Below are 22,882 nucleotides of genomic sequence, written 5' to 3'. Positions count from 1 at the left end.
TAAAATTGTTTAGGGTGTTTATTCAACCGCATTAAAATTATTACATATTATTAGAGCTACGTAATTACCAAATAGCACAAATGCAGAAAGTCCTATCATATTAAGGAATAAAAATTATTCCCAATTTTGAAAAATTGAGAAAGGACAAAGGCAATTCATGAGAGAACTGTAAATGGCCAATAAAAATGAAAATATGTTCAACCTCCTCAATAAACAAACAAAAAATGTTCTACCTGTCTTTCTGTAATCACCAGATTCTGGGCACTTGAGGTTGTGAGGAATGGGCGTACACGTGGTGGTGATTTGGCCAATTTAACCGTGTGTCCCCAAAACTTAAAAAGTCATTGAATTTAACAGAATAGTAACTATTTCTAGGAAAATGCCCCCATTTAAATCAACAGAATTTGATTGTGTGTGTCATTCTTTAGAGGAGCAATAAAGTAGAACTTGCTTCAATGTCCAATGATAGAGGAAAGTTAACGAAAATATTGTGCATCCATAAAATGAATGAACTATTGCTCTGCCATGTAAACCACTTTTAAAGATGGACACATTTTCATAATGCAATGTGAAAAAGCAGAATATATGGTATGCAAGTGTTGTCAAATTTGTATTCACATGTTTATGTGAATTTTTCACATTTCCAAAGTTTTCAAAAGTTTAGCAGGGCTTCCCTGGTGGTGCCGTGGTTGAGAGTCCACCTGCCGATGCAGGGGACACAGGTTCGTGCCCCTGTCCGGGAAGATCCCGCATGCCGTGGAGCGACTAGGCCCGTGAGCCATGGCCGCTGAGCCTGTGTGTCCGGAGCCTGTGCTCTGCAACGGGAGAGGCCACAACAGTGAGAGGCCCGCGTACCGCAAAAAAAAAAAAAAAAATCAATGAATGGAAGAAAAGGGAGCCCTCCTACACTGTTGGTGGGAATGTAATTTGGTGCAGCCATTATGGAAAACAGTATGGGAGTTCCTTAAAAAAATAAAAATAGAGTTGCCATATGATCCAGCAATCCCACTCCTGGGCATATCCAGATAAAACTCTAATTCAAAAAGATACATGCATCTCAATATTCATAGCAGCACTATTTACACTAGCCAAGACATGGAAGCAACCTAAATGTCCACTGACAGATGAATGGATAAAGAACATGTGGGGGCTTCCCTGGTGGCACAGTGGTTGAGAATCTGCCTGCCAATGCAGGGGACACGGGTTCGAGCCCTGCTCTGGGAAGATCCCACATGCCGCGGAGCAGCTGGGCCCGTGAGCCACAACTACTGAGCCTGCGCGTCTGGAGCCTGTGTTCCGCAACGAGAGGCCGCGACAGTGAGGCCCGCGCAGCGCGATGAAGTGTGGCCCCCGCTTGCCACAACTACAGAAAGCCCTCGCACAGAAATGAAGACCCAACACAGACTAAAATAAATAAATAAATAAATTTATTAAAAAAAAAAAAAAGAACATGTGGTATATACACACATACACACACACACACACACACACACACAATGGAATATTACTCAACCATTAAAAAAATGAAATAATGTCATTTGCAGCAACATGGATGCACCTAGAGATTATCATACTAAATGAAGTAAGTCAGACAGAAATACACATGATATCACTTACATGTGGAATCTAAAATATGATACAAACGAACTTATTCACAAAACAGAAACAGACTCACAGACATAGAAAAAAAACTTATGTTTACCAAAGGAGGAAGGTGGTGGGGAGGGATAAATTAGGATTTGGAGGATTTAGGGATTAGAAGATACAAACTACTATATATAAATTAGGTAAACAAAAAGGTCCTACTGGATAGCACAGGGAACTGTATTCAATATCTTGTAATAAACCAAAATGGAAAATAATATGAAAAAGAATATATATATACACATACACATATATATGTGTATGTGTATATATTTAACTGAATTACTTTGCTGTACACCAAAAACTAACACAACATTCTAAATCAAATATACTTTGATTTGAAAAAATAAAAAATAATTTTTAAAAATTAGTGATTACATTTGGCTAAGAATAAAAGATAAAAAGAAGAGATGGTGACTTAACAAGTTACAAGTTTCTCACCTAAAATTAGTTTTGTTTCTCACATAAAATTCTGCAGTGCGGCCACCCAACATTGGCATTGCGGTTCCACAGCCATCTGGGACTGATTCATCTTCTACCTTTCTGTTTACAACTCATAGGGGATGACACTTGTTCTTTTGGTTCAATATGTAGTTCCAGCCATCAAGACACAATCCAAACAGGGAGAGGAAGGAAGGGATAAAGTAGGAAAGGGGCAAAGTGTGTGGATCTATCCTTTAAAAAGGAATCCTGAAAATACTTCCACTGTTCCTATTGCCCAGAACTGAGTCACATGGCCATGCATAGCTGCGAGAGAGCCTGGGATATTTATTCTGGACAACCATAAAACTGAATCTGAATCTAAAACATGATACAATTAATTAGGAATTTAATTAATGTGGAAGGAAGGGAAAATAGATATTGGAGCAAACTAACAGGTGGCAAATGATATATTAAAAAGAGCTGAAAAGAGAAATCATGAATGGGAAGATATGTTGAAATGATTTCAATACAGGGTTTTCTGGAATAGAGAATATAAATGTCCTACATGTTTCTAATAAGACTTCCATAAAAGAAAGAATGAGTGAGGGGAAATATTTGAAGAGTTGTTGCCCTAACATTTTCAAGAATTAATGAAAGTCATGAATCCTCAGAAACACAAATCTCAAGGGAAAGTCATAAAAAGTGCCAGAGAAATGAAAGAGATTACCTCCAAAATATAAAAATTTGGCTGACAGCACCCTTCTCAAGAATTAGGGTCAAAAGACAGTGGGAAAATGTCTTGCAAGTGAACCAAGACAATATTTGCCAAGCTGGAATTCTATATCCAGATAAAATATCATTTAAGGATGAGGAACAAATTAAAATATTTTAGATAAAGATGGATTTTGACAATCATAGATAGTAGCTAAATGAACTAGCAAAGTAGTTAATTCAGGAAGGAGGAAATGGAATCCAGAAAGAAGGAATGACCTGACATAGCAATTGGGAGGGGTGGTGGTGAAAATGGCGATAAAAATAAACAAACATTGACAGTATAAAATACTAGAAGTGATGATGGCTAACTTGAGGGTGTTAAGATGAAGCCATAATATTGGCCAACAATAAAATGTAAGGCAGGAAGAGGACAATTAGGGTTACTGTGCTCTAGGGTGTGTCAGTGTAAAGAGCTGTCTAGCAGATATGATATCGAATTCTGACCCCACTACAGCTAGTTGTTTCCATGTTATCCCTTGTAGGCTTGGATTAAGATTTCCAACTCTAGCTCACTTTGGCCCCAATGAGAGGTGTCTTTCCTGAATCCTTTACTTCCAAACTCCCTGCCCATTTTTTTGTCGAGGATTAAAAGACAATGGTGGTAGGGATAAAAAGAAAAGGGCAAAAGGGAGATCAACCTGGGGAGGAAGAAGCCACACAGCTTGGTGACTGGTCAGATACAAAAGCAAGGAAAAGGGAAGATTCAAAGATTTCACTGCAATTTTCAGTGTGAATGGTGACAGAGACCCCACCATCTGAAGTAGAGAAATCTGAAGGAAAAAAAAGAACCTCATTTGAGAGGTAGTTATGTTTAGTATGAGATGTGTCTGAGATATCCAAATGAAACTATTCCATGAGAATCAGAGGCTTTCAATCTGTAATTTGCAGGAAATGTCATAGCTGGAGATGGCGATTTTGGAAACATTCATGTAAGGGAATCACCCAGATTGTGTCTTTCTGTCTGAAATCCTAACCAAGAGCCTAGCACATATTAGGCCCTCAATAAGATTGTGAGGAATGAGTGAATGAATGAGATTTCTCTATAGAACATTGGATGGTTACGGGCTGAAACTTAGGTATAATACACAGATTTCGAGGTGGAGCTAGGAGAGAGAACAGAAGAGAGGAAATTATTAAAAAGCCCAAAGCACAGAAACACTGAGAGGAAGTGCAGTGTCACAAAGGGAGAGGCAGAAGCTGATTAACAGTGGACAGTGGTGCACAGTGAGCTAAGGTCCTGGAAACAGAGGAAAGACCATTGGACGCAGAGCTTGAGTGATGAATTGGTGACCCTGGAGTGAGATCATCTAGCATAATGGTTGGTTGGTGGGACAAGCATTATTCAGCTGGATTAAGAAAGATTTAATAAAAGATAAAACAATGAATGGCACTTTCAAAACTGGGATAAGACACTAAGAAAAAAAAGATAGATGGATATGATAGCTGGAGATAAAGTTAATGCCCTTATTTTTTAAGCAAAGGTAATTTTAGTATGATTGAAAACAAGGGAGAGAGACCTAATGAGCCCCCAAATATGGTTCACTAGGCCTCCAGGATAAAGTTCCAGGAGCTTTGGGTAGTTGCAAAAGGCCCTGCCTTATCTATTCCCTGATCAGCTGTATAATCTCACCTGCCCTGTCTTCCTTGAGCTCCAGCCATGAAAAATTGGGCTACAAAACATGTACTCACCTTGCCAGCCTTTGCACTTAAGGCTGTTTTTTTTAATACATCTTTATTGGAGTATAATTGCTTCACAGTGTTGCATTAGTTTCTGTTGCACAACAAAGTGGATCAGGCATATGCTTATATATATCTCCATACCTCCTCTCTCGAGCCTCCCTCCCACCCTCTATTCCACCCTCTAGGTCGTCGCAAAGCACTGAGCTGATCTCCCTGTGCTATACTGCTGCTTCCTACTAGCTATCTGTTTTACATTTGGTAGTGTATATATGTCAAGACTACTCTCACTTCGTCCCAGCTTCCCCCTCCCCGCCCTGTGTCCTCAAGTCCATTCTCTATGTCTACCTCTTTATTCCTGCCCTGCCACTAGGTTCATCAGTAGCATTTTTTTTTTTTTTTAGATTTCATATATATGTGTTAGCATACAGTATTTGTTTTTCTCTTTCTGTCTTATTTCACTCTGTATGACATACTCTAGGTCCATCCACCTCACTACAAATAACTCAATTTTGTTTCTTTTTATGGCTGAGTAATATTCCATTGTATACATGTGCCACATCTTCTTTATCCATTCATCTGTAGATGGACATTTAGGTTGCTTCCATGTCCTGGCTGCAATGAACATTGTGGTACATGACTCTTTTTGGATTATGATTTTCTCAGGGTGTATGCCCAGTAGTGGGATTGCTGGGTCGTATGGTAGTTCTATTTTTAGTTTTTTAAGGAACTTCCATATTGTTCTTCATAGTGGTTGTATCAATAAGTGGTGCTGGGAAACCTGGACAGCTATATGTAAAAGAATGAAATCAGAACACTATCTAACACCATACACAAAAATAAATTCTAAATGGATTAAAGACCTAAATGTAAGACAAGACACTATAAAACTCTTAGAGGAAAACATAGGAAAAACACTCTTTGACATAAACCACAGCAAGATCTTGTTTGACCCACCTCCTAGAGTAATGAAAATGAAAAATAAACAAAGGGGACCTAATTAAACATAAAGGCTGTTTACTTTAGCTTAAACATTTTTTCCTGTCTTCTCAGCCTGGCCAACTCCTATGCATCCTTCAGGACTAAGTTTAAACTATAGGTTTTGCCAAGCCCTCAGCAGGATGAGCGGTCCCCTCTCTGTGGTGCTGACTTCAAGCATTTAACCGTATTGTGACATTTGACTCTCTCTCCCACTGAATTATTAGAGAAGAGTTACTTGCTTGTATCAGACAGTATGTAGAATATAGTAAGTACGTAAGTACGTAGCGTATGGTGAGTGATCAATAAGATTTTCATGAATGAAAGATTGCGGTTATGAACAGAAAATCGGCAGATGAGGGTGGGGCATAACGGGAGAGGGTTGATTCCTGACTTTCAGGTACATGTAATCACATTTCATACCCCTAGAAAAATAGCCTTCAAGCACTGCAAACTAAGTTTCCAAGCATGCAGAGCTGATATAGCTACATTATTGGCAATAGATCTTATACATTCTTAAGAACAAGATACATCATTAAATGAGATACATTGGGAGCAGTAGCTCTTGCTCTGATGCAATGTCTACAAGAGAAGAGAAGATACTTGCTTTTCTAGGGTGGACTATCATACATCCTGAGGCAAACTGACGTATTTCAGATTTATCTGGGCCAAATCATTCTGATCTTCTGCAGTGTCATTAGAGAGGATGTTTTCCTCACTCTGTATGAATGCCAGTTTTCCTGTTCAACAAGTTCCACTGAGTTAAGATGAAACTGCTGGGACTTCCCTGGTGACACACTGGTTAAGAATTCGCCTGCCAATGCAGGGGACACGGTTCGAGCCCTGGTCCGGGAAGATCCCACATGCCGCAGAGCAACTAAGCATCTGCACCACAACGACTGAGCCCGTGCACCACAACTACTGAGCCCTTGCACCTAGAGCCCGTGCTCCGCAACAAGAGAAGCCACTGCAATGAGAAGCCCGTGCACCAAAACGAAGAGTAGCCCCCGCTCGCCACAACTAGAGAAAGCCCGCGCACAGCAGCGAAGACCCAACACAGGAAAAATAAATACATAAATTTTTTTAAAAAATAAAAAAAGATGAAACTTCTATCCCTCCTGATAGGATCTCTTATTATAACTGTTCAATGATTTAAAGAGTACAAGATAGATCATGCAACAGGAAGAAAGATCCTGTGTAATTAACTTGATTTGGATGAGATCTTTTAGCTTCTGCAATTCTGCACTGTCCTGGTTCTCCTCCACCTGGATTTCTAGAATCTAAAGACCCAAAAATAGTCTTATGAATTGTCTGAGTAATTTCTCTGATTTCATCTTTGCCCTCTTCCCTTGGGACTCAGCTTCCCCTCTAAATGCTCGATTTCCCCCTCAGCTCAACTCTTGACTTTCTGTTTGCCCATTCATTCATTTGTTCATTCATTCACTCAACACATATTGACTGAGTGCCTTCTGTGAGCCAGTCTCTGTTCTTTACACTGAGGTTGCTGCAATGAACAAGACAGACAGAACAGGTCTGTCCTCTCAGTGACTTTCAATGAAGAGGTGGAACCACATTCATTCCCAAGGAGTTGACTCTCATCTCTGGATGACTTATTTCTATGTGTTTATATCAATTTTCAGAGAGTCTATGTCTGGAGTTCCAGCCCCACATCCTACCTCATGGTCATGTGTTGCTAGCACCTCAAACTCAACATGCCCTGGACCAAACTTACTCCTCCTCCCCACATCTCTTTTCTCCTGACTTCTCTGTTTTGTCAGTGGTATCATCATTTCCCAATCACCAGTCACAAAGCCTCAGAGAACCCCAGCTGCTTCCTCTTCTACAGTCCCAATATATCTCCCAGCTCTGTCTATTCTTCTTCCTTCTGGACAAATGCTTTTGACATCTGTCATTTCCTTTCCTTGCCCACTGCCATGTACTGCGTTCAGATCCTCACTTCAAGCCTGGGCCATTGCACCTTCCCACAGTGATATACCATATTTTCTCAATTCACTTCCTCCTCCAGAGCATCCTAGTTACCACTGCCTAATTAATCTTAGGGTCATGTCAGAGGGTACTGTAGGTGTTATGTAGACCAACTCCTATCTTCCTAAAGTACTTCTTTCAAAACCATTTTCCTACCATCACTTGCCACAAATATATACAGTTTCAATGCCTTGATTTGGCAACCAAAACCCCCTGTGATCTGGCCCCATCTCTCCTCTCTAAGGATGTGTCCTCGTGGTGTTTCTACATCACCACCTCCACCTTGGATCTCCTTTCTCCTTCCTCTGTTCAAACTTAAAACTACTTGCCTTCTTCACCCCAAAAAGCAATTAGAGCTCAGTGTTCAGATCATTGGTTTTGGAGTCAGACATATACAGTTCAAAATCCTGTTCTGACAATTACAAGCTGTACAATCTTGGGATGGCTACCTATTATAATAATATCTTAGTTTTCTTATCCTAAATATGTGAGAAAAAAACCTAGCTTGTGGGAGAGTTGGGAGGATTAAGTGAAGTAATGCCCAGTTCATAGTATCTGATTAATCTTACCATCAAATATCTATGCCAAGCAACTGGAATCCCAAGCTACTTCCCTAGTAGTAAAAGTTTCTAATGGGGCCAACATAACTGTGTGCTCCCCTTAAACATCGTAGCCTCAAGCCGCCAGCAAAGTAAGAACCCCATAATCATATGCCTTCCTGATCTGTGCAATGATTCCCACCTTTTCTGCTCAAATAGTTCTTCCTCCAGGAAGCCTTCCCTGATCCCTATCTAAAATCTCCATACACCTTTGGTTCATGTCTGTACTCTCTCTTCTTTATTTCATCACAGCACTTTTCATTATGTGAAATAATTTGACTTTCCTGCTCACTTTCTTGTCTGCCTCTATCCCAGAAGGTGAGGTCCATGCAGGCAGGGTCTTGACCTCATTCTTCATCCTGTCCCAGCACTGCCAATGGCGTCTGAGGGAGTTGAGTAAATGCATAAACAAATGAATCTCTGCCTCCCAAAGTGTCTCCATCCTTCAGACCCAGTGCAGATCCCTGCTCCGTGAAATCTTGTGAATAACCCAGTCCACAGTAACTTGCCCTCATTTGAAGTCCTGTAACAAATCCTCACCTAAATTCATTTGAATCCCCATAGGCTTATCTATCTCGTGTTTTGTTTTTGATGTTTCTTGTATTTGTATGTATTGTATGTATCTGTATGTGACATTATTTCTTGTATGTGATGTTATCATTCATAGCTTATATGATTATTTACCATATTTCTCAACTCAGACTATAAGCTCCTTGAGGTAAAGTCATACTTTTGTGCATCTCCTAGAATTGTTTAGGTCAATACTTTACACATGATACGTTAATTAACATCCATTTACTTATTAACCGCTAGTATGTACCTGGCATAGTTCTAGATACTAGGAATGCAATGATAAATAAGAGATAAATAGGACCCTGGGAAGATGGCGGAAGAGTAAGACGCGGAGATCATCTTCCTCCCCACAGATACATCAGAAATTCATCTACACGTGGAACAACTCCTACAGAACACATACTGAACGCTGACAGAAGACCTCAGACCCCCCAAAAGGCAAGAAACTCCCCACATACCGGGATAGGGCACAAGAATAAACAGAGACAAAAGGATAGGGACGGGACCTGCACCAGTGGGAGGGAGCCGTGAAGGAGGAAAGGTTTCCACACACTACAAGCCCCTTCGCGGGCGGAGACTGCAGGTGGCGGAGGGGGAAAGCTTCGGAGTAGCGGAGGAGTGCACAGCAACAGGGGTGTGGAGGGCAAAGCGGAGAGATTCCGGCACAGAGGATCGGTGCCCTCAGGCACACACCAGCCTGAGAGGCTTGTCTGCTCGGCCGCCGGGGCGGGCGGGGCTGGGAGCTGAGGCTCGGCTATCGGCTTTCAGTCGGAGCGCAGGGAGAGGACTGGGGCTGGCGGCAGGAAGAGAGCCTGAAGGGGTTAGTGCACCACGGCTAGCCCGGAGGGAGTCCGGGGAAAGGGTCTGGAGCTGCCGAAGAGGCAAGAGGCTTTTTCTTCCCTTTTGTTTCCTGGTGCGCGAGGAGAGGGCATTAAGAGGGCTGCTTTGGGAAGCGCCGGAGACGGGCGCGAGCCGCGGCTAAAGCCGCGGACCCCGGAGACGGGCGTGGGACGCTGGGGCTGCTGCTGCTGCCGCCGCCGCGGGGCCTGTGTGCGAGCGCGGGTCACTGTCCGCCCCACCTTCCGGGGGGCCTGTGCACCCCGCCACTGCCGGGGTCCCGGAACCCGGGGACGGCTTTCCCGGGAAAGCGCACGGAGCGTCTTGGTCTGGTGCAACGTCACGCCGGCCTCTGCCGCCGCAGGCCCACCCCACTCTGCGCGCCCCTCCCTCCCCTCTGCCTGAGTGAGCCAGAGCCCCCACATCAGCGGCTCCTTTAAACCCGTCCTGTCTGAGCGAAGAACAGACGCCCTCCGGCGACCTACGCGCAGAGGCGGGGCCCGGTCCAAGGCTGAGACCCGGGAGCTGTGAGAGCAGAGAAGAGACAGGGAAATCTCTCTGTGCAGCCTCGGAGGCAGCGGATTAAAGCTCCACGGTCCACTTGATGTGCCCTGCGTCTGTGGAGTGCATGAATAGACAGCGAATCATCCCAAATTGAGGAAGTGGACTTTGAGGACAAGATTTAAGACTTTCCCCCCTTTTCCTCTTTTTACAACGAATTATCCCAAATTAAGGAGGTGGAATTAGCAAGATTTCAAACTTCTCGCCCTTTTCCTCTTTTTACAACGAATTATCCCAAATTGAGGAGGTGGACTTGGAGAGCAAGATTTTTCCCCCTGCTCTCCTTTTGTGAATGTGTATGTGTATTTTTCTGTGTAAGATTCTCTCTGTATAGTTTTGCTTCCACCATATGTCCCAGGGTTCTATCGGTCCATTTTTTTTTTTAATAATTACTTTTTAATTTTAATAGCGCTACTATATTTCATACTTTATTCTATTTTACGTTACCTGCTCTTTCTTTTTTTCCTACCTTCCCTTCCTCCCTCCCCCCCTCCGCCCCTCCTTACCTTCTTTCTCTCTTTCTTTCCTTCCTCCCTCCCTCCCACCCCTCTTCCTTTCACTTTCTTTTTCTTTCCTTCCTACCACCCTCCCTCCTGTCTTTCTCTCTTTCTTTCCTTCCTCCCTCCCTCCCTCCCTTCTTCCATTCACTCTTCCTTTTTCTTTCATTCCTCCCTCCCTCCCTCCTTTCTTTCTTTCTTTCTTTCCATCCTTCCTCCCTCACTCCCTCCTTTCTTTCTTTCTTCCTTCCTTCCTTCCTTTCTTTCCTTCTTCCTTTCTTTCTCTCTCTCTTTCTTTCTTCTACTAACTCTTTCTTTCTACTTTTTCTCCCTTTTATTCTGAGCCGGGTAGATGAAAGGCTCTTGGTGCTGCAGCCAGGAAACAGTGCTGTGCCTCTGAAGTGGGAGAGCCAACTTCAGGACGCGGGTCCACAAGAGACCTCCCAGCCCCACATAATATCAAGCAGCGAAAATCTCCCAGAGATCTCCATCTCAACACCAGCACCCAGCTTCACTCAACGACCAGCAAGCTACAGTGCTGGTCACCCTATGCCAAGCAACTAGCAACAGAGGAACACAACCCCACCCATTAACAGAGAGGCTGCGTAAAAACATAATAAGGCCACAGGCACCCCAAAACACACCACCAGACATGGACCTGCCCACCAGAAAGACAAGATCGAGCCTCAACCACCAAAACAAAGGCTCTAGTCCCCCCCCCCCCAGGAAGCCCACACAACCTACTGAAACAACCTTAGCCACTGGGGACAGACACCAAAAACAACAGGAACTACGAATTTGCAGCCTGCAAACAGGAGACCCCAAACACAGTAACATAAGCAAAATGAGAAGACAGAAAAACACACAGCAGGTGAAGGAGCAAGATAAAAACCTACCAGACCTAACAAATGAAGAGGTAATAGGCAGTCTACCTGAAAAAGAATTCAGAATAATGATAGTAAAGATGGTCCAAGATTCTATTTCCAAGATCCAAAATCTTGGAAATAGAATAGACAAAATGCAAGAAACAGTTAAACAAGGACATAGAAGAACTAAAGATGAATCAAGCATCGATTAAAAACACAATAAATGAAATAAAAAATACTCTAGATGGGATCAATAGCAGAATAACTGAGGCAGAAGAACGGATAAGTGAGGTGGAAGATAAAATAGTGGAAATAACTGATGCAGAGCCAAATAAAGAAAAAAGAATGAAAAGAACAGAGGACAGTCTCAGAGACCTCTGGGACAACATTAAACGCACCAACATTCGAATTATAGGGGTTCCAGAAGAAGAAGAGAAAAAGAAAGGGACTGAGAAACTATTTGAAGAGATTATAGTTGAAAACTTCCCTAATATGGGAAAGGAAATAGTTAATCAAGTCCAGGAGGCACAGAGAGTCCCATACAGAATAAACCCAAGGAGAAATACGCCAAGACACATAATAATCAAACTGTCAAAAATTAAACACAAAGAAATCATATTAAAAGCAGCAAGGGAAAAACAACAAATAACACACAAGGGAATCCCCATCAGGTTAACAGCTGATCTCTCAGCAGAAACTCTACAAGCCAGAAGGGAGTGGCAGGACATAATTAAAGTGATGAAGGAGAGAAACCTGAAACCAAGATTACTCTACCCAGCAAGGATCTCATTCAGATTTGATGGAGAAATTAAAACGTTTACAGACAAGCAAAAGCTGAGAGAGTTCAGCACCACCAAACCAGCTTTACAACAAATGCTAAAGGAACTTCTCTAGGCAAGAAACACAACAGAAGGACTATACCTACAATAACGAACCCAAAGCAATTAAGGAAATGGGAATAGGAACATACATATCAATAATTACCTTAAATGTAAATGGACTAAATACTCCCACCAAAAGACACAGATTGGCTGAATGGATACAAAAACAAGACCCATATATATGCTGTCTACAAGAGACCCACTTCAGACCTAGAGACACATACAGATTGAAAGTTAGGGAATGGAAAAAGATATTCCATGCAAATGGAAATCAAAAGAAAGCTGGAGTAGCAATTCTTATATCAGACAAAATAGACTTTAAAATAAAGACTATTAGAAGAGACAAAGAAGGACACTACATAATGATAAAGGGATCGATCCAAGAAGAAGATATAAAAATTGTAAATATTTATGCACCCAACATAGGAGCACCTCAATACATAAGGCAAATACTAACAGCCATAAAAGGGGAAATCAACAGTAACACACTCACAGTAGGGGACTTTAACACCCCACTTTCACCAATGGACAGATCATCCAAAATGAAAATAAATAAGGAAACACAAGCTTTAAATGATACATTAAACAAGATGGACTTAATTGATATTTATAGGACAGTCCATCCAAAAACAACAGAATACACATATTTCTCAAGTGCTCATGGAACATTCTCCAGGATAGATCATATCATGGGTCACAAATCAAGCCTTGGTAAATTTAAGAAAATTGACATTGTATCAAGTATCTTTTCTGACCACAATGCTAAGAGACTAGACATCAATTACAGGAAAAGATCTGTAAAAAATACAAACACATGGAAGCTAAACAATACACTACTCAATAACGAAGTGATCACTGAAGAAATCAAAGAGGAAATTAAAAAATACCTAGAAACAAATGACAATGGAGACACGACGACCCAAAACCTATGGGACGCAGCAAAAGCAGTTCTAAGGGGGAAGTTTATTTTATTTTATTTTTTTTTTTTTGAGAATGGAAACTTTATTCTTTGTTGAGAGTGGGGCTTCGCAGAGCACCAAACACAGTCCACCGCCATCCCTGGGTGGGAGTGCCCTGCGTGTGAGTGAGTGTGTGTTTGGAGGGGGCCTGACGAAGGGGGAAGTTTATAGCAATACAATCCCACCTTAAGAAACAGGAAACATTTCGAGTAAACAACCTGACCCTGCACCTAAAGCAATTAGAGAAAGAAGAACAAAATACCCCCAAAGCTAGCAGAAGGAAAGAAATCATAAAGATCAGATCAGAAATAAAAGAAAAAGAAATGAAGGAAACAATAGCAAAGATCAATAAAACTAAAAGCTGCTTCTTTGAGAAGATAAACAAAATAGACAAACCATTAGCCAGACTCATCAAGAAAAAAAGGGAGAAGACTCAAATCAATAGAATTAGAAATGAAAAAGGAGAAGTAACAACTGACACTGCAGAAATACAAACGATCATGAGAGATTACTACAAGCAACTCTATGCCAATAAAATGGACAACCTGGAAGAAATGGACAAATTCTTAGAAATGCACAACCTGCCAAGACTGACTCAGGAAGAAATAGAAAATATGAATAGACCAATCACAAGCACTGAAATTGAAACTGTGATTAAAAATCTTCCAACAAACAAAAGCCCAGGACCACATGGCTTCACAGGTGAATTCTATCAAACATTTAGAGAAGAGCTAACACCCATCCTTCTCAAACTCTTCCAAACAATTTCAGAGGAAGGAACACTCCCAAACTCATTCTATGAGGCCACCATCACCTTGTTACCAAAACCAGGCAAGGATGTCACAAAGAAAGAAAACTACAGGCCAATATCACTGATGAACATAGATGCAAAAATCCTCAACAAAATACTAGCAAACAGAATCCAACAGCACATTAAAAGGATCATACACCATGATCAAGTGGGGTTTATTCCAGGAATGAAAGGATTCTTCAATATATGCAAATCAATCAATGTGATACACCATATTAACAAGTTGAAGGAGAAAAACCATATGATCATCTCAAGAGATGCAGAGAAAGCTTTCGACAAAATTCAAAACCCATTTATGATAAAAACCCTGCAGAAAGTAGGCATAGAGGGAACTTTCCCCAACATAATAAAAGCCATATATGACAAACCCACAGCCAACATTGTCCTCAATGGTGAAAAACTGAAACCATTTCCACTAAGATCAGGAAAAAGACAAGGCTGCCCACTCTCACCACTCTTATTCAACTTAGTTTTGGAAGTTTTAGCCACAGCAATCAGAGAAGAAAAGGAAATAAAAGGAATCCAAATTGGAAAAGAAGAAGTAAAGCTGTCACTGTTTGCAGATGACATGATACTATACATAGAGAATCCTAAAGATGCTACCAGAAAACTACTAGAGCTAATCAATGAATTTGGTAAAGTAGCAGGATACAAAATTAATGCACAGAAATCTCTGGCATTCCTGTACACTAATGATGAAAAATCTGAAAATGAAATCAAGAAAACACTCCCATTTACCATTGCAACAAAAAGAATAAAATATCTAGGAATAAACCTACCTAAGGAGACAAAAGACCTGTATGCAGAAAATTATAAGACACTGATGAAAGAAATTAAAGATGATACAGATAGATGGAGAGATATACCATGCTCCTGGATTGGAAGAATCAATATTGTGAAAATGACTCTACTACCCAAAGCAATCTACAGATTCAATGCAATCCCTATCAAACTACCACGGGCATTTTTCACAGAACTAGAACAAAAAATTTCAAAATTTGTTTGGAGAAACAAAAGACCCCGAATAGCCAAAGCAATCTTGAGAACAAAAAACGGAGCTGGAGGAATCAGGCTCCCTGACTTCAGACTATACTACAAAGCTACAGTAATCAAGACAGTGTGGTACTGGCACAAAAACAGAAAGATAGATCAATGGAACAGGATAGAAAGCCCAGAGATAAACCCACGCACATATGGTCAACTTATCTTTGATAAAGGAGGCAGGAATGTACAGTGGAGAAAGGACAGCCTCTTCAATAAGTGGTGCTGGGAAAACTGGACAGGGACATGTAAAAGTATGAGATTAGATCATTCCCTAACACCATACACAAAAATAAGCTCAAAATGGATTAAAGACCTAAATGTAAGGCCAGACACTATCAAACTCTTAGAGGAAAACATAGGTAGAACACTCTATGACATAAATCACAGCAAGATCCTTTTGGACCCACCTCCTAGAGAAATGGAAATAAAAACAAAGATAAACAAATGGGACCTAATGAAACTTCAAAGCTTTTGCACAGCAAAGGAAACCATAAACAAGACCAAAAGACAACCCTCAGAATGGGAGAAAATATTTGCAAATGAAGCAACTGACAAAGGATTAATCTCCAAAATTTATAAACAGCTCATGCAGCTCAATAGCAAAAAAACAAACAACCCAATCCAAAAATGGGCAGAAGACTTAAATAGGCATTTCTCCAAAGAAGATATACAGACTGCCAACAAACACATGAAAGAGTGCTCAACATCATTAATCATTAGAGAAATGCAAATCAAAACTACAATGAGATATCATCTCACACCAGTCAGAATGGCCATCATCAAGAAATCTAGAAACAATAAATGCTGGAGAGGGTGTGGAGAAAAGGGAACACTCTTGCACTGCTGGTGGGAATGTGAATTGGTACAGCCACTATGGAGAACAGTATGGAGGTTCCTTAAAAAACTAAAAATAGAACTACCATATGATCCAGCAATCCCACTACTAGGCATATACCCTGAGAAAACCATAATTCAAAAAGAGACATGTACCAAAATGTTCATTGCAGCTCTATTCACAATAGCCCGGAGCTGCAAACAACCTAAGTGTCCATCATCGGGTGAATGGATAAAGAATATGTGGCACATATATACAATGGAATATTACTCAGCCATAAAAAGAAACGAAACTGAGCTATTTGTAATGAGGTGGATAGGCCTAGAGTCTGTCATACAGAGTGAAGTAAGTCAGAAGGAGAAAGACAAATACCGTATGCTAACACATATATATGGAATTTTAAAAAAATGTCATGAAGAACCTAGGGGTAAAACGGGAATAAAGACACAGACCTACTTGTGAATGGACTTGAGGATATGGGGCGGGGGAAGGGTAAGCTGTGACAAAGCAAAAGTGATGCATGGACCTATATACACTACCAAACGTAAGGTAGATAGATAGTGGGAAGCAGCCGCAGAGCACAGGGAGATCAGCTCGGTGCTTTGTGACCGCCTGGAGGGGTGGGATGGGGAGGGTGGGAGGGAGGGAGATGCATGAGGGAAGGGATGTGGGAACAGATGTATATGTATGACTGATTCACTTTGTTATAAAGCAGAAACTAATAAAAAAATTTTAAAAAATAAGGGATAAATAAACGCTGTCCCTCAATAATTAATTGGGTGACATTATTCAATTATCTCAGGGTACAGATTAAGAAGAGGGAGCTCTTCAGATGTAGAAAACAAACTTACGGTTACCAAGGGGTAAGCAGGGAGGAAGGATAAATTGGGAGATTGGTACTGACATATACCCACTACTGTATATAAAATAGATAACTAATAAGAACCTACTGTATAGCACAGGGAACTCTACTCAATACTCTATAATGGCCTATATGGAAAAATAATCTAAAAAAGAGTGGATATATGCATATGTATAACTGAATGACTTTGCTGTACAGCAGAAACTAACACATCATTGTAAATCAACTATACTCCAATAAATTTTTTTTTAAAAAGAAAAGATGACTCTTGGCTTTCTTGGAAAGCACTAGAAAGCCTAGTCCAATCAGAGACTGCCACTTCTTGGCTGGATAACCTCAGGTGGATCATGTAAACTCTCAGAGCCTCTCCTAATCTGTTAAACAGAAAACAGAGACAAAAATACTGTCTTACAGATTTTGAAGGAGATATGTGAACACACCTTATAAACTGCTAAGTTCTATATAAATATCAGTTGCTATTTTTATTACTATAATAACATAATTTAAGCAGGAACTGGAGCCATCATGAATAAAATACATTCAACAGTGCTGTCACTGAGGGAAAGCCTGTGCCACGTATACAGCTTTACCTGGTGCTAGAAGTCAGAGAAGGCTATGGGGCCATGAAAAGAGAGCTCTAGCCCATCCAAAGTAGCTTTCCAGGTTTCTGTAATAAAACTATTCTTAGAATGCCCAAACCTTTCTCATCAAAGTTCCCCTGTGTGTCCTGCTGAGGGTCACATACTTGAGCCTGGCCATACCACCATCTCACAGTCAGCCATTTAATCTATATCTTTGTGCCTTGTGTGCAAGGGTATATACTGCTATTCGGATTCACGCGTCTCACAGTGGTGAGTCACCATATTTCTTTCCCAAAACTCATGCCTCAGCTCCCTGATTAAGGGTCACCCCCTCCACCCTGAGGTTGGCTTTCCAATCTGTCTGTTCTGAGTCAGGCAGTTCTCCCTACCTGCCTCACCCCTCCACCAAGTCCCAGGGCTTTTTGCCTCAACACACATCACTGGCATTGGGAGAGGCAGCTCCATGAGTGGTGTCATCTGTTTGTAAACAGTTTCCACAAATCACCTCTCACTGGAAATTACAGAATCCCAGAGATGGAAATAAGGGGCCCTCTCATTCAGAGCCGGACTGCCTTTCAGAGCCTCCATGACAGGGGTCATTTGGTCTCAAGTATAAACATCCTGGATGAAATCAATGAAGCATTTCTGACCTTGCCTCAGAGCAAATACCTTTTGTTGGGTGGATGCCCTGACAGAGCTTACCAGTCATTGGGTCATTGATGGAACAGCAGCCAAGAAGCCAGGCTTCAATTTTCTAAGAGCCTGGGTGTGTCTGCAGAGGTCTGAGTGTCCCCTTCCCTGGGTGGTGGTAATTTCTAAGATAGGAGAATATGATAGTTTGAGTCTGAGAACATGGACTTTGGAGTCAGACAGATCCCAGTTCCAATCTCATCTCCCTCACTCACCATCTAGGGACCTGGAACATTTGCTAGCTGTGCAACTTTGGCCAAGTCACTGAAACTCTCTGAGCCCCAGTTTCATTACATATAAAAAAAAATAGGGAAATTCCTGTCTTGTATGGAGATTATTGTGAGGATTAAAGGAGATAATATATGTAAAGTGCCTAAACCTGTGCCCAACCAAGCATGAGAACAGAGTAAATGCCCAATAAGTGGTAGCTATTGTCACTATTATTATCACTGTTACTATTGCCTCTTCCCTTGTGAACCCAGCAGACACCACTGCAGAGGACATTGTTCTGTTTTCTCTTCCTGAAATGAGTGGATAAGATCTACACCTACAGGCTGAGGTTTCCGAGCTAATCAGGATAACCCCACCACAACCACCACCTCTAGAAAATGACATTCCCATAATTCTGAGCATGGCACTTCTCGCCCTGCAGAGTCCTGGAAACCCATGTCTCCCAGTCAGACCTCAGCTGCATGAATGAGGCCTGGAGGGGGAGGTTCCCAGTCTCCCTGAATGCTCAACTGGCAAAGTTCCCTTACCCAACAAACAAAGCAGTGGGCTGGTGCTCTTCTGTGGCAAAAGTTAGTCTCAGCTCACCTGATTCCAAAGTCCTTAAGAGTTGCAAATCCAAACCTTTGCCACGCAGCTGCCTGGGCCTGATGGGTAGGAGAGTGAGCACCTCAGTGGCAAGGCTCTGGAAGCCTTCCGGGGACCAAGCTGAGCCGTTAGGAGCATAAGTCCTGGCTTTTTCCATCATGCACAAGCAGAATGACTTTGAGCAAGCTCCTTAACCTCAGTTTCTCTTCTGTAAAATGGGTATAATAGCACCTACCTCACTGAGTCGTTGTGAGACGATGCATGTCCCATAAAGCCTTCAGAACACTGTCTGGCTCCATTATGTGAGTTCTGCTACCACGAATAAGTACCAGAAAGCCACTCTTGTTCAGGCTTTCCAGGGAAATTTTTAGTTTCCCGCCTTTTACAAATGTGCCAAGCCAGAGCTGAGTGAGAAAATGGAGTAACAGAACATGATAATAAATACACAAATGAAAGAACAAATAGGAAAGGGAGTGTTCTCAGGAGGTAGAAGTTTTATTATGACATGTCTTCAAAAGACAATCAAATCAGTAGGCTTTTATTGAGCACCTACATATGCAAGTCCCTGCAGACAGTAAAATCCAGTGTCCCACCCATGGCTTTCAGGTTCCCAAGGAGAAAAAGCACAAGGGGGGTCAGCGGGGGCGTGGTCAGGGAGTTTTGTAGGGCTGAGTATAGGGTGGGTGTCTGAACACCTAAGAGCAGTTATCTTTAAGGGGGCAAGCTCTGAGGCCCTGTCCCGCAGGAGAGCACGGTACTGAGGGGCGCAGGCACGGGGTGGGAGCAGCTCTGGCTCAGGTGTGGGGCAGCCGTGGCCTCAGCATCCGCCGCAGCAGCCGGAGCTCGAGGACCCAGACCGCTGTCTGCTGTCCGCGCAGCAGCAGCAGCAACGGCTGCCCTGCAGGCGGCGCCTCAGGGGAAGGCAGCAGCAGCCGACGGAGCTGGAGCCGCAGCAGTCCGAGTCTCCGCAGCAGCCCAAACCGCAGCAGGAGGAGTCGTCGGGCGCCGGGGTGGGACACGAACCCTTCGTGTCCTGAGAAGAGCCCTTGGAAAAGTCTTTACCGATCTGCTGGGAGGACATCGTCACAGAGAACCTGGAAGAAAACAGCTTTTCACATGGGAACACTGATTCTTTCCAACACAGGGCTTTTGAGATTTGACTTTGTGAGCACGTGAGCCCGGCATAATGCAAGGAAAGAAAACACACACACAAAACACACACACACACACACACACACACACACACACACACACACACACAAGAAAAAGGGGAAGCAAAGGAACAAACCCCAAACAAATATTTCAGTGAGTGAGTTCCACTGAGTTAAACCTGCATAGAGAGGGAAACAGTCTATGCAAAGAATCAATAGTTTTCCATTTTTTCTGACTAGAGTAAGGATCACCCAAGTTCACCACAGTGGAAAAGAAAGAGGATATTGTGGTAATTTTTCTGTCTGATCCAGTCCAAAATCTCCTGGCTCTTTTCCCCTCCCCCATTTCGCTGTGGCCATAGACCTTCAAATGGTATTCGCCTATCATTAGCACTGCATCAACACTACTTCAGTTAGAAAATACCAAAATCATACATATGTTCGTCTGTCCCAACCACCCAGATCTAAAGAATCCACGAACACCAGAAGCATGTCTTGGTCATTCTTTCCTGGCTATGCCTCTCACTCCCCATGACCATAAGGAAAAAGAGAGTGGTGCAGAGGATGGTAACACATCCCAGGTCAGGGAGTCAAAGACCTGGATTCCAGTCACATCTCTGCTACAGACTTGCAGTGTCACCTGGCAGAGTCACCCCCCACCCCCAATCTGGCTTCCATGTCCTCATGACGCCTGGAGAGGTCACCTCACTTGAAGCTTAAGGCACTCTCAAGGGCCCTCTTTCTGTATCTACCTGCTGGCTGTGTTCTGCCTTCTCCTCCCCTCTGCCTTCAACTCTTACCATCCTCCTCCCCCAGGTTCCACTTGGAGACTTACTAGACCCTGGTTCCACTAGAAGACTCACTCAGCTTTCTAACTGGAATGCACCACCTGCTAGGCAATGGACTAGCCAGAGAACCTTTTATAAGGTTCCAGTTAGGCGCTGGCTCTTGGGAGGGGCCCATTTCCCAATAGCCATTCTCAACTGACGCTTACATCCCAGAGACATTCATCACTCAGGTAGCACCGTAGGTGGTGCACATGGGTATTCAAGTCACCGCACAGAGGTGCCAGGATTGCTATAGCATGTTTACTTTCCAAACAGGACTCTGTTCATAGCTGGGAGGGCTGTGTGTGTGCTAAGACAGGGCATTGGGGCTCAAGTGAAGAGAAGTCTGCCCCTTTCTTGGGACCTGTTCTCTTTGCCCTTTTCTACAGTGTACATGCACACACACCACAGTTCCCCTGTTCACACGTTCATCCCAGTGTAGTCATCTAGATGGTAGTTTGTATTGGGTTAGCCAAAAAGTTTGTTCGGGTTTTTCTGTAACATCCTACAGAAAAGCCCAAACGAACTTTTTGGCCACCCCAATAGTTCACTTGTTATCTTAGTTCACATCTCTCAGGATCTTGGTCCTTGGCCCCTCGGGGAAGGCCACAGTTTATGCAAAAAGCCTGCTGGGTTTCATCCAGATGCTTCTGGGTGGGATTGTGTGAAGATGATGGTGAGGATGTGCCTATGGGAATCTCAGTGGCAGTTTCTTTGTCACTGGAGACTGGAAGAAAACCCCAGGCAAAGTTATGGAATAATTAAGACCAGGAAAGCTGTGAGTGTAGTCAGGTTACCAAAGCCCCATACAGCCCTGGTGGGCCTAAAAGAAAATATACATATGGAATATTACTTAGCCATAAAAAGAAATGAAATTGAGCTATTTGTAATGAGGTGGATAGACCTAGAGTCTGTCATACAGAGTGAAGTAAGTCAGAAAGAGGAAGACAAATACCGTATGCTAACACATATATATGGAATTTAAGAAAAAAAATGTCATAAAGAACCTAGGGGTAAAACAGGAATAAAGACACAGACCTACTTGAAAATGGACTTGAGGATATGGGGAGGAGGAAGGGTAAGCTGTGACAAAGCTAGAGAGAGGCATGGACATATATACAGTACCAAACTTAAGGTAGATAGATAGTGGGAAGCAGCCGCATAGTACAGAGAGATCAGCTAGGTGCTTTGTGACCGCCTGGAGGGGTGGGATAAGGAGGGTGGGCGGGAGGGAGACGCAAGAGGGAAGGGATGTGGGAACAGATGTATATGTATGACTGATTCACTTTGTTATAAAGCAGAAACTAATAATAATAAAAAATAAATAAAAATAAATAAAAAATTTTAAAAAGAGGGAAGGGATATGGGAACAGATGTATATGTATAACTGATTCACTTTGTTATAAAGCAGAAAATAATAAAAAATAAAAAAAAGAAAAACTTGTGCAGGATGCTGGTCGAATTGCCAAATACCAGGCCAGCTTGTGAGACTCTCCACTCCTGACCTCATCCCAAACTCCTTTTGAAGATAGGTTCTCCCTGGGGCCACTGCCCAATGTGAAGAGAAAGAAGAAAGAAAGAAGGAAGGAAGGAAGAAAGGAAGAGAGGGAGGGAGGGAGGAAAGGAGACCTTTCCAAAGGTCCAAAGTGCCCATGAAAAATTGTGCCTTTAGAATAACTAACTTTTAAGAATTGAGAAAGACTTTGGAGGTCAACTGCTTTCAGAACTGCTTCTTAATCAATGCAACAGCCCACAACCATGAATATGAGGTAAAAGTGAAATCCAAGATTAAGAATTCAAGAATTGATGGTGAGACATAGGTTTGGGAGTGAGTGAGCTGGGAGAGGCATGAGTATGCACACAAGGAAAGGTAAGTCACAAAAAGATACCAGTTTCATTTAACATGGCTTTAGAGCCTGATTAACAGGTTGCATGTACCCAGGGCCACCTGTTGCTGCATACAGATGAGACATTTGAAAGGTGAGGTCGGTATTAGAAAAGAGGAAGTAA

At 42.4% G+C, this 22,882-nt stretch overlaps 1 protein-coding gene across 2 annotated transcripts; it reads right to left on the bottom strand.

Moving 5' to 3' along the window:
• Positions 1-19,368: 19,368 nt before the first annotated feature.
• CRCT1 (cysteine rich C-terminal 1) lies at positions 19,369-20,938 on the bottom strand. 2 transcript variants are annotated; one of them, XM_079696955.1, is made up of 2 exons: positions 20,881-20,938; positions 19,369-19,988 (listed from the first exon to the last, which is right to left on the bottom strand). In XM_079696955.1, exon 2 carries the CDS (start codon positions 19,973-19,975, stop codon positions 19,712-19,714), a length of 264 nt encoding a protein of 87 aa, XP_079553081.1. In that variant the 5' UTR covers positions 19,976-19,988; positions 20,881-20,938; the 3' UTR covers positions 19,369-19,711. The 2 variants fall into 2 exon arrangements, with proteins under 2 accessions (XP_079553081.1, XP_079553082.1); XM_079696956.1 differs by lacking the exon at positions 20,881-20,938 and adding an exon at positions 20,846-20,863.
• Between the last annotated feature and the right edge of the window lie 1,944 nt (positions 20,939-22,882).

Source organism: Hyperoodon ampullatus (assembly GCF_949752795.1).
Source record: "Hyperoodon ampullatus genome assembly, chromosome: 2".
Lineage (NCBI taxonomy): Eukaryota > Metazoa > Chordata > Mammalia > Artiodactyla > Ziphiidae > Hyperoodon > Hyperoodon ampullatus.
The sequence above is the reverse complement of the archived record's forward strand: the minus strand, read 5'-3'. Positions and strand labels throughout refer to the sequence as shown.

Bases quoted from the DNA above. Each gene is read 5' to 3' on its own strand.
- CRCT1 (XM_079696955.1), bottom strand. From the start codon at position 19,975: ATGTCCTCCCAGCAGATCGGTAAAGACTTTTCCAAGGGCTCTTCTCAG.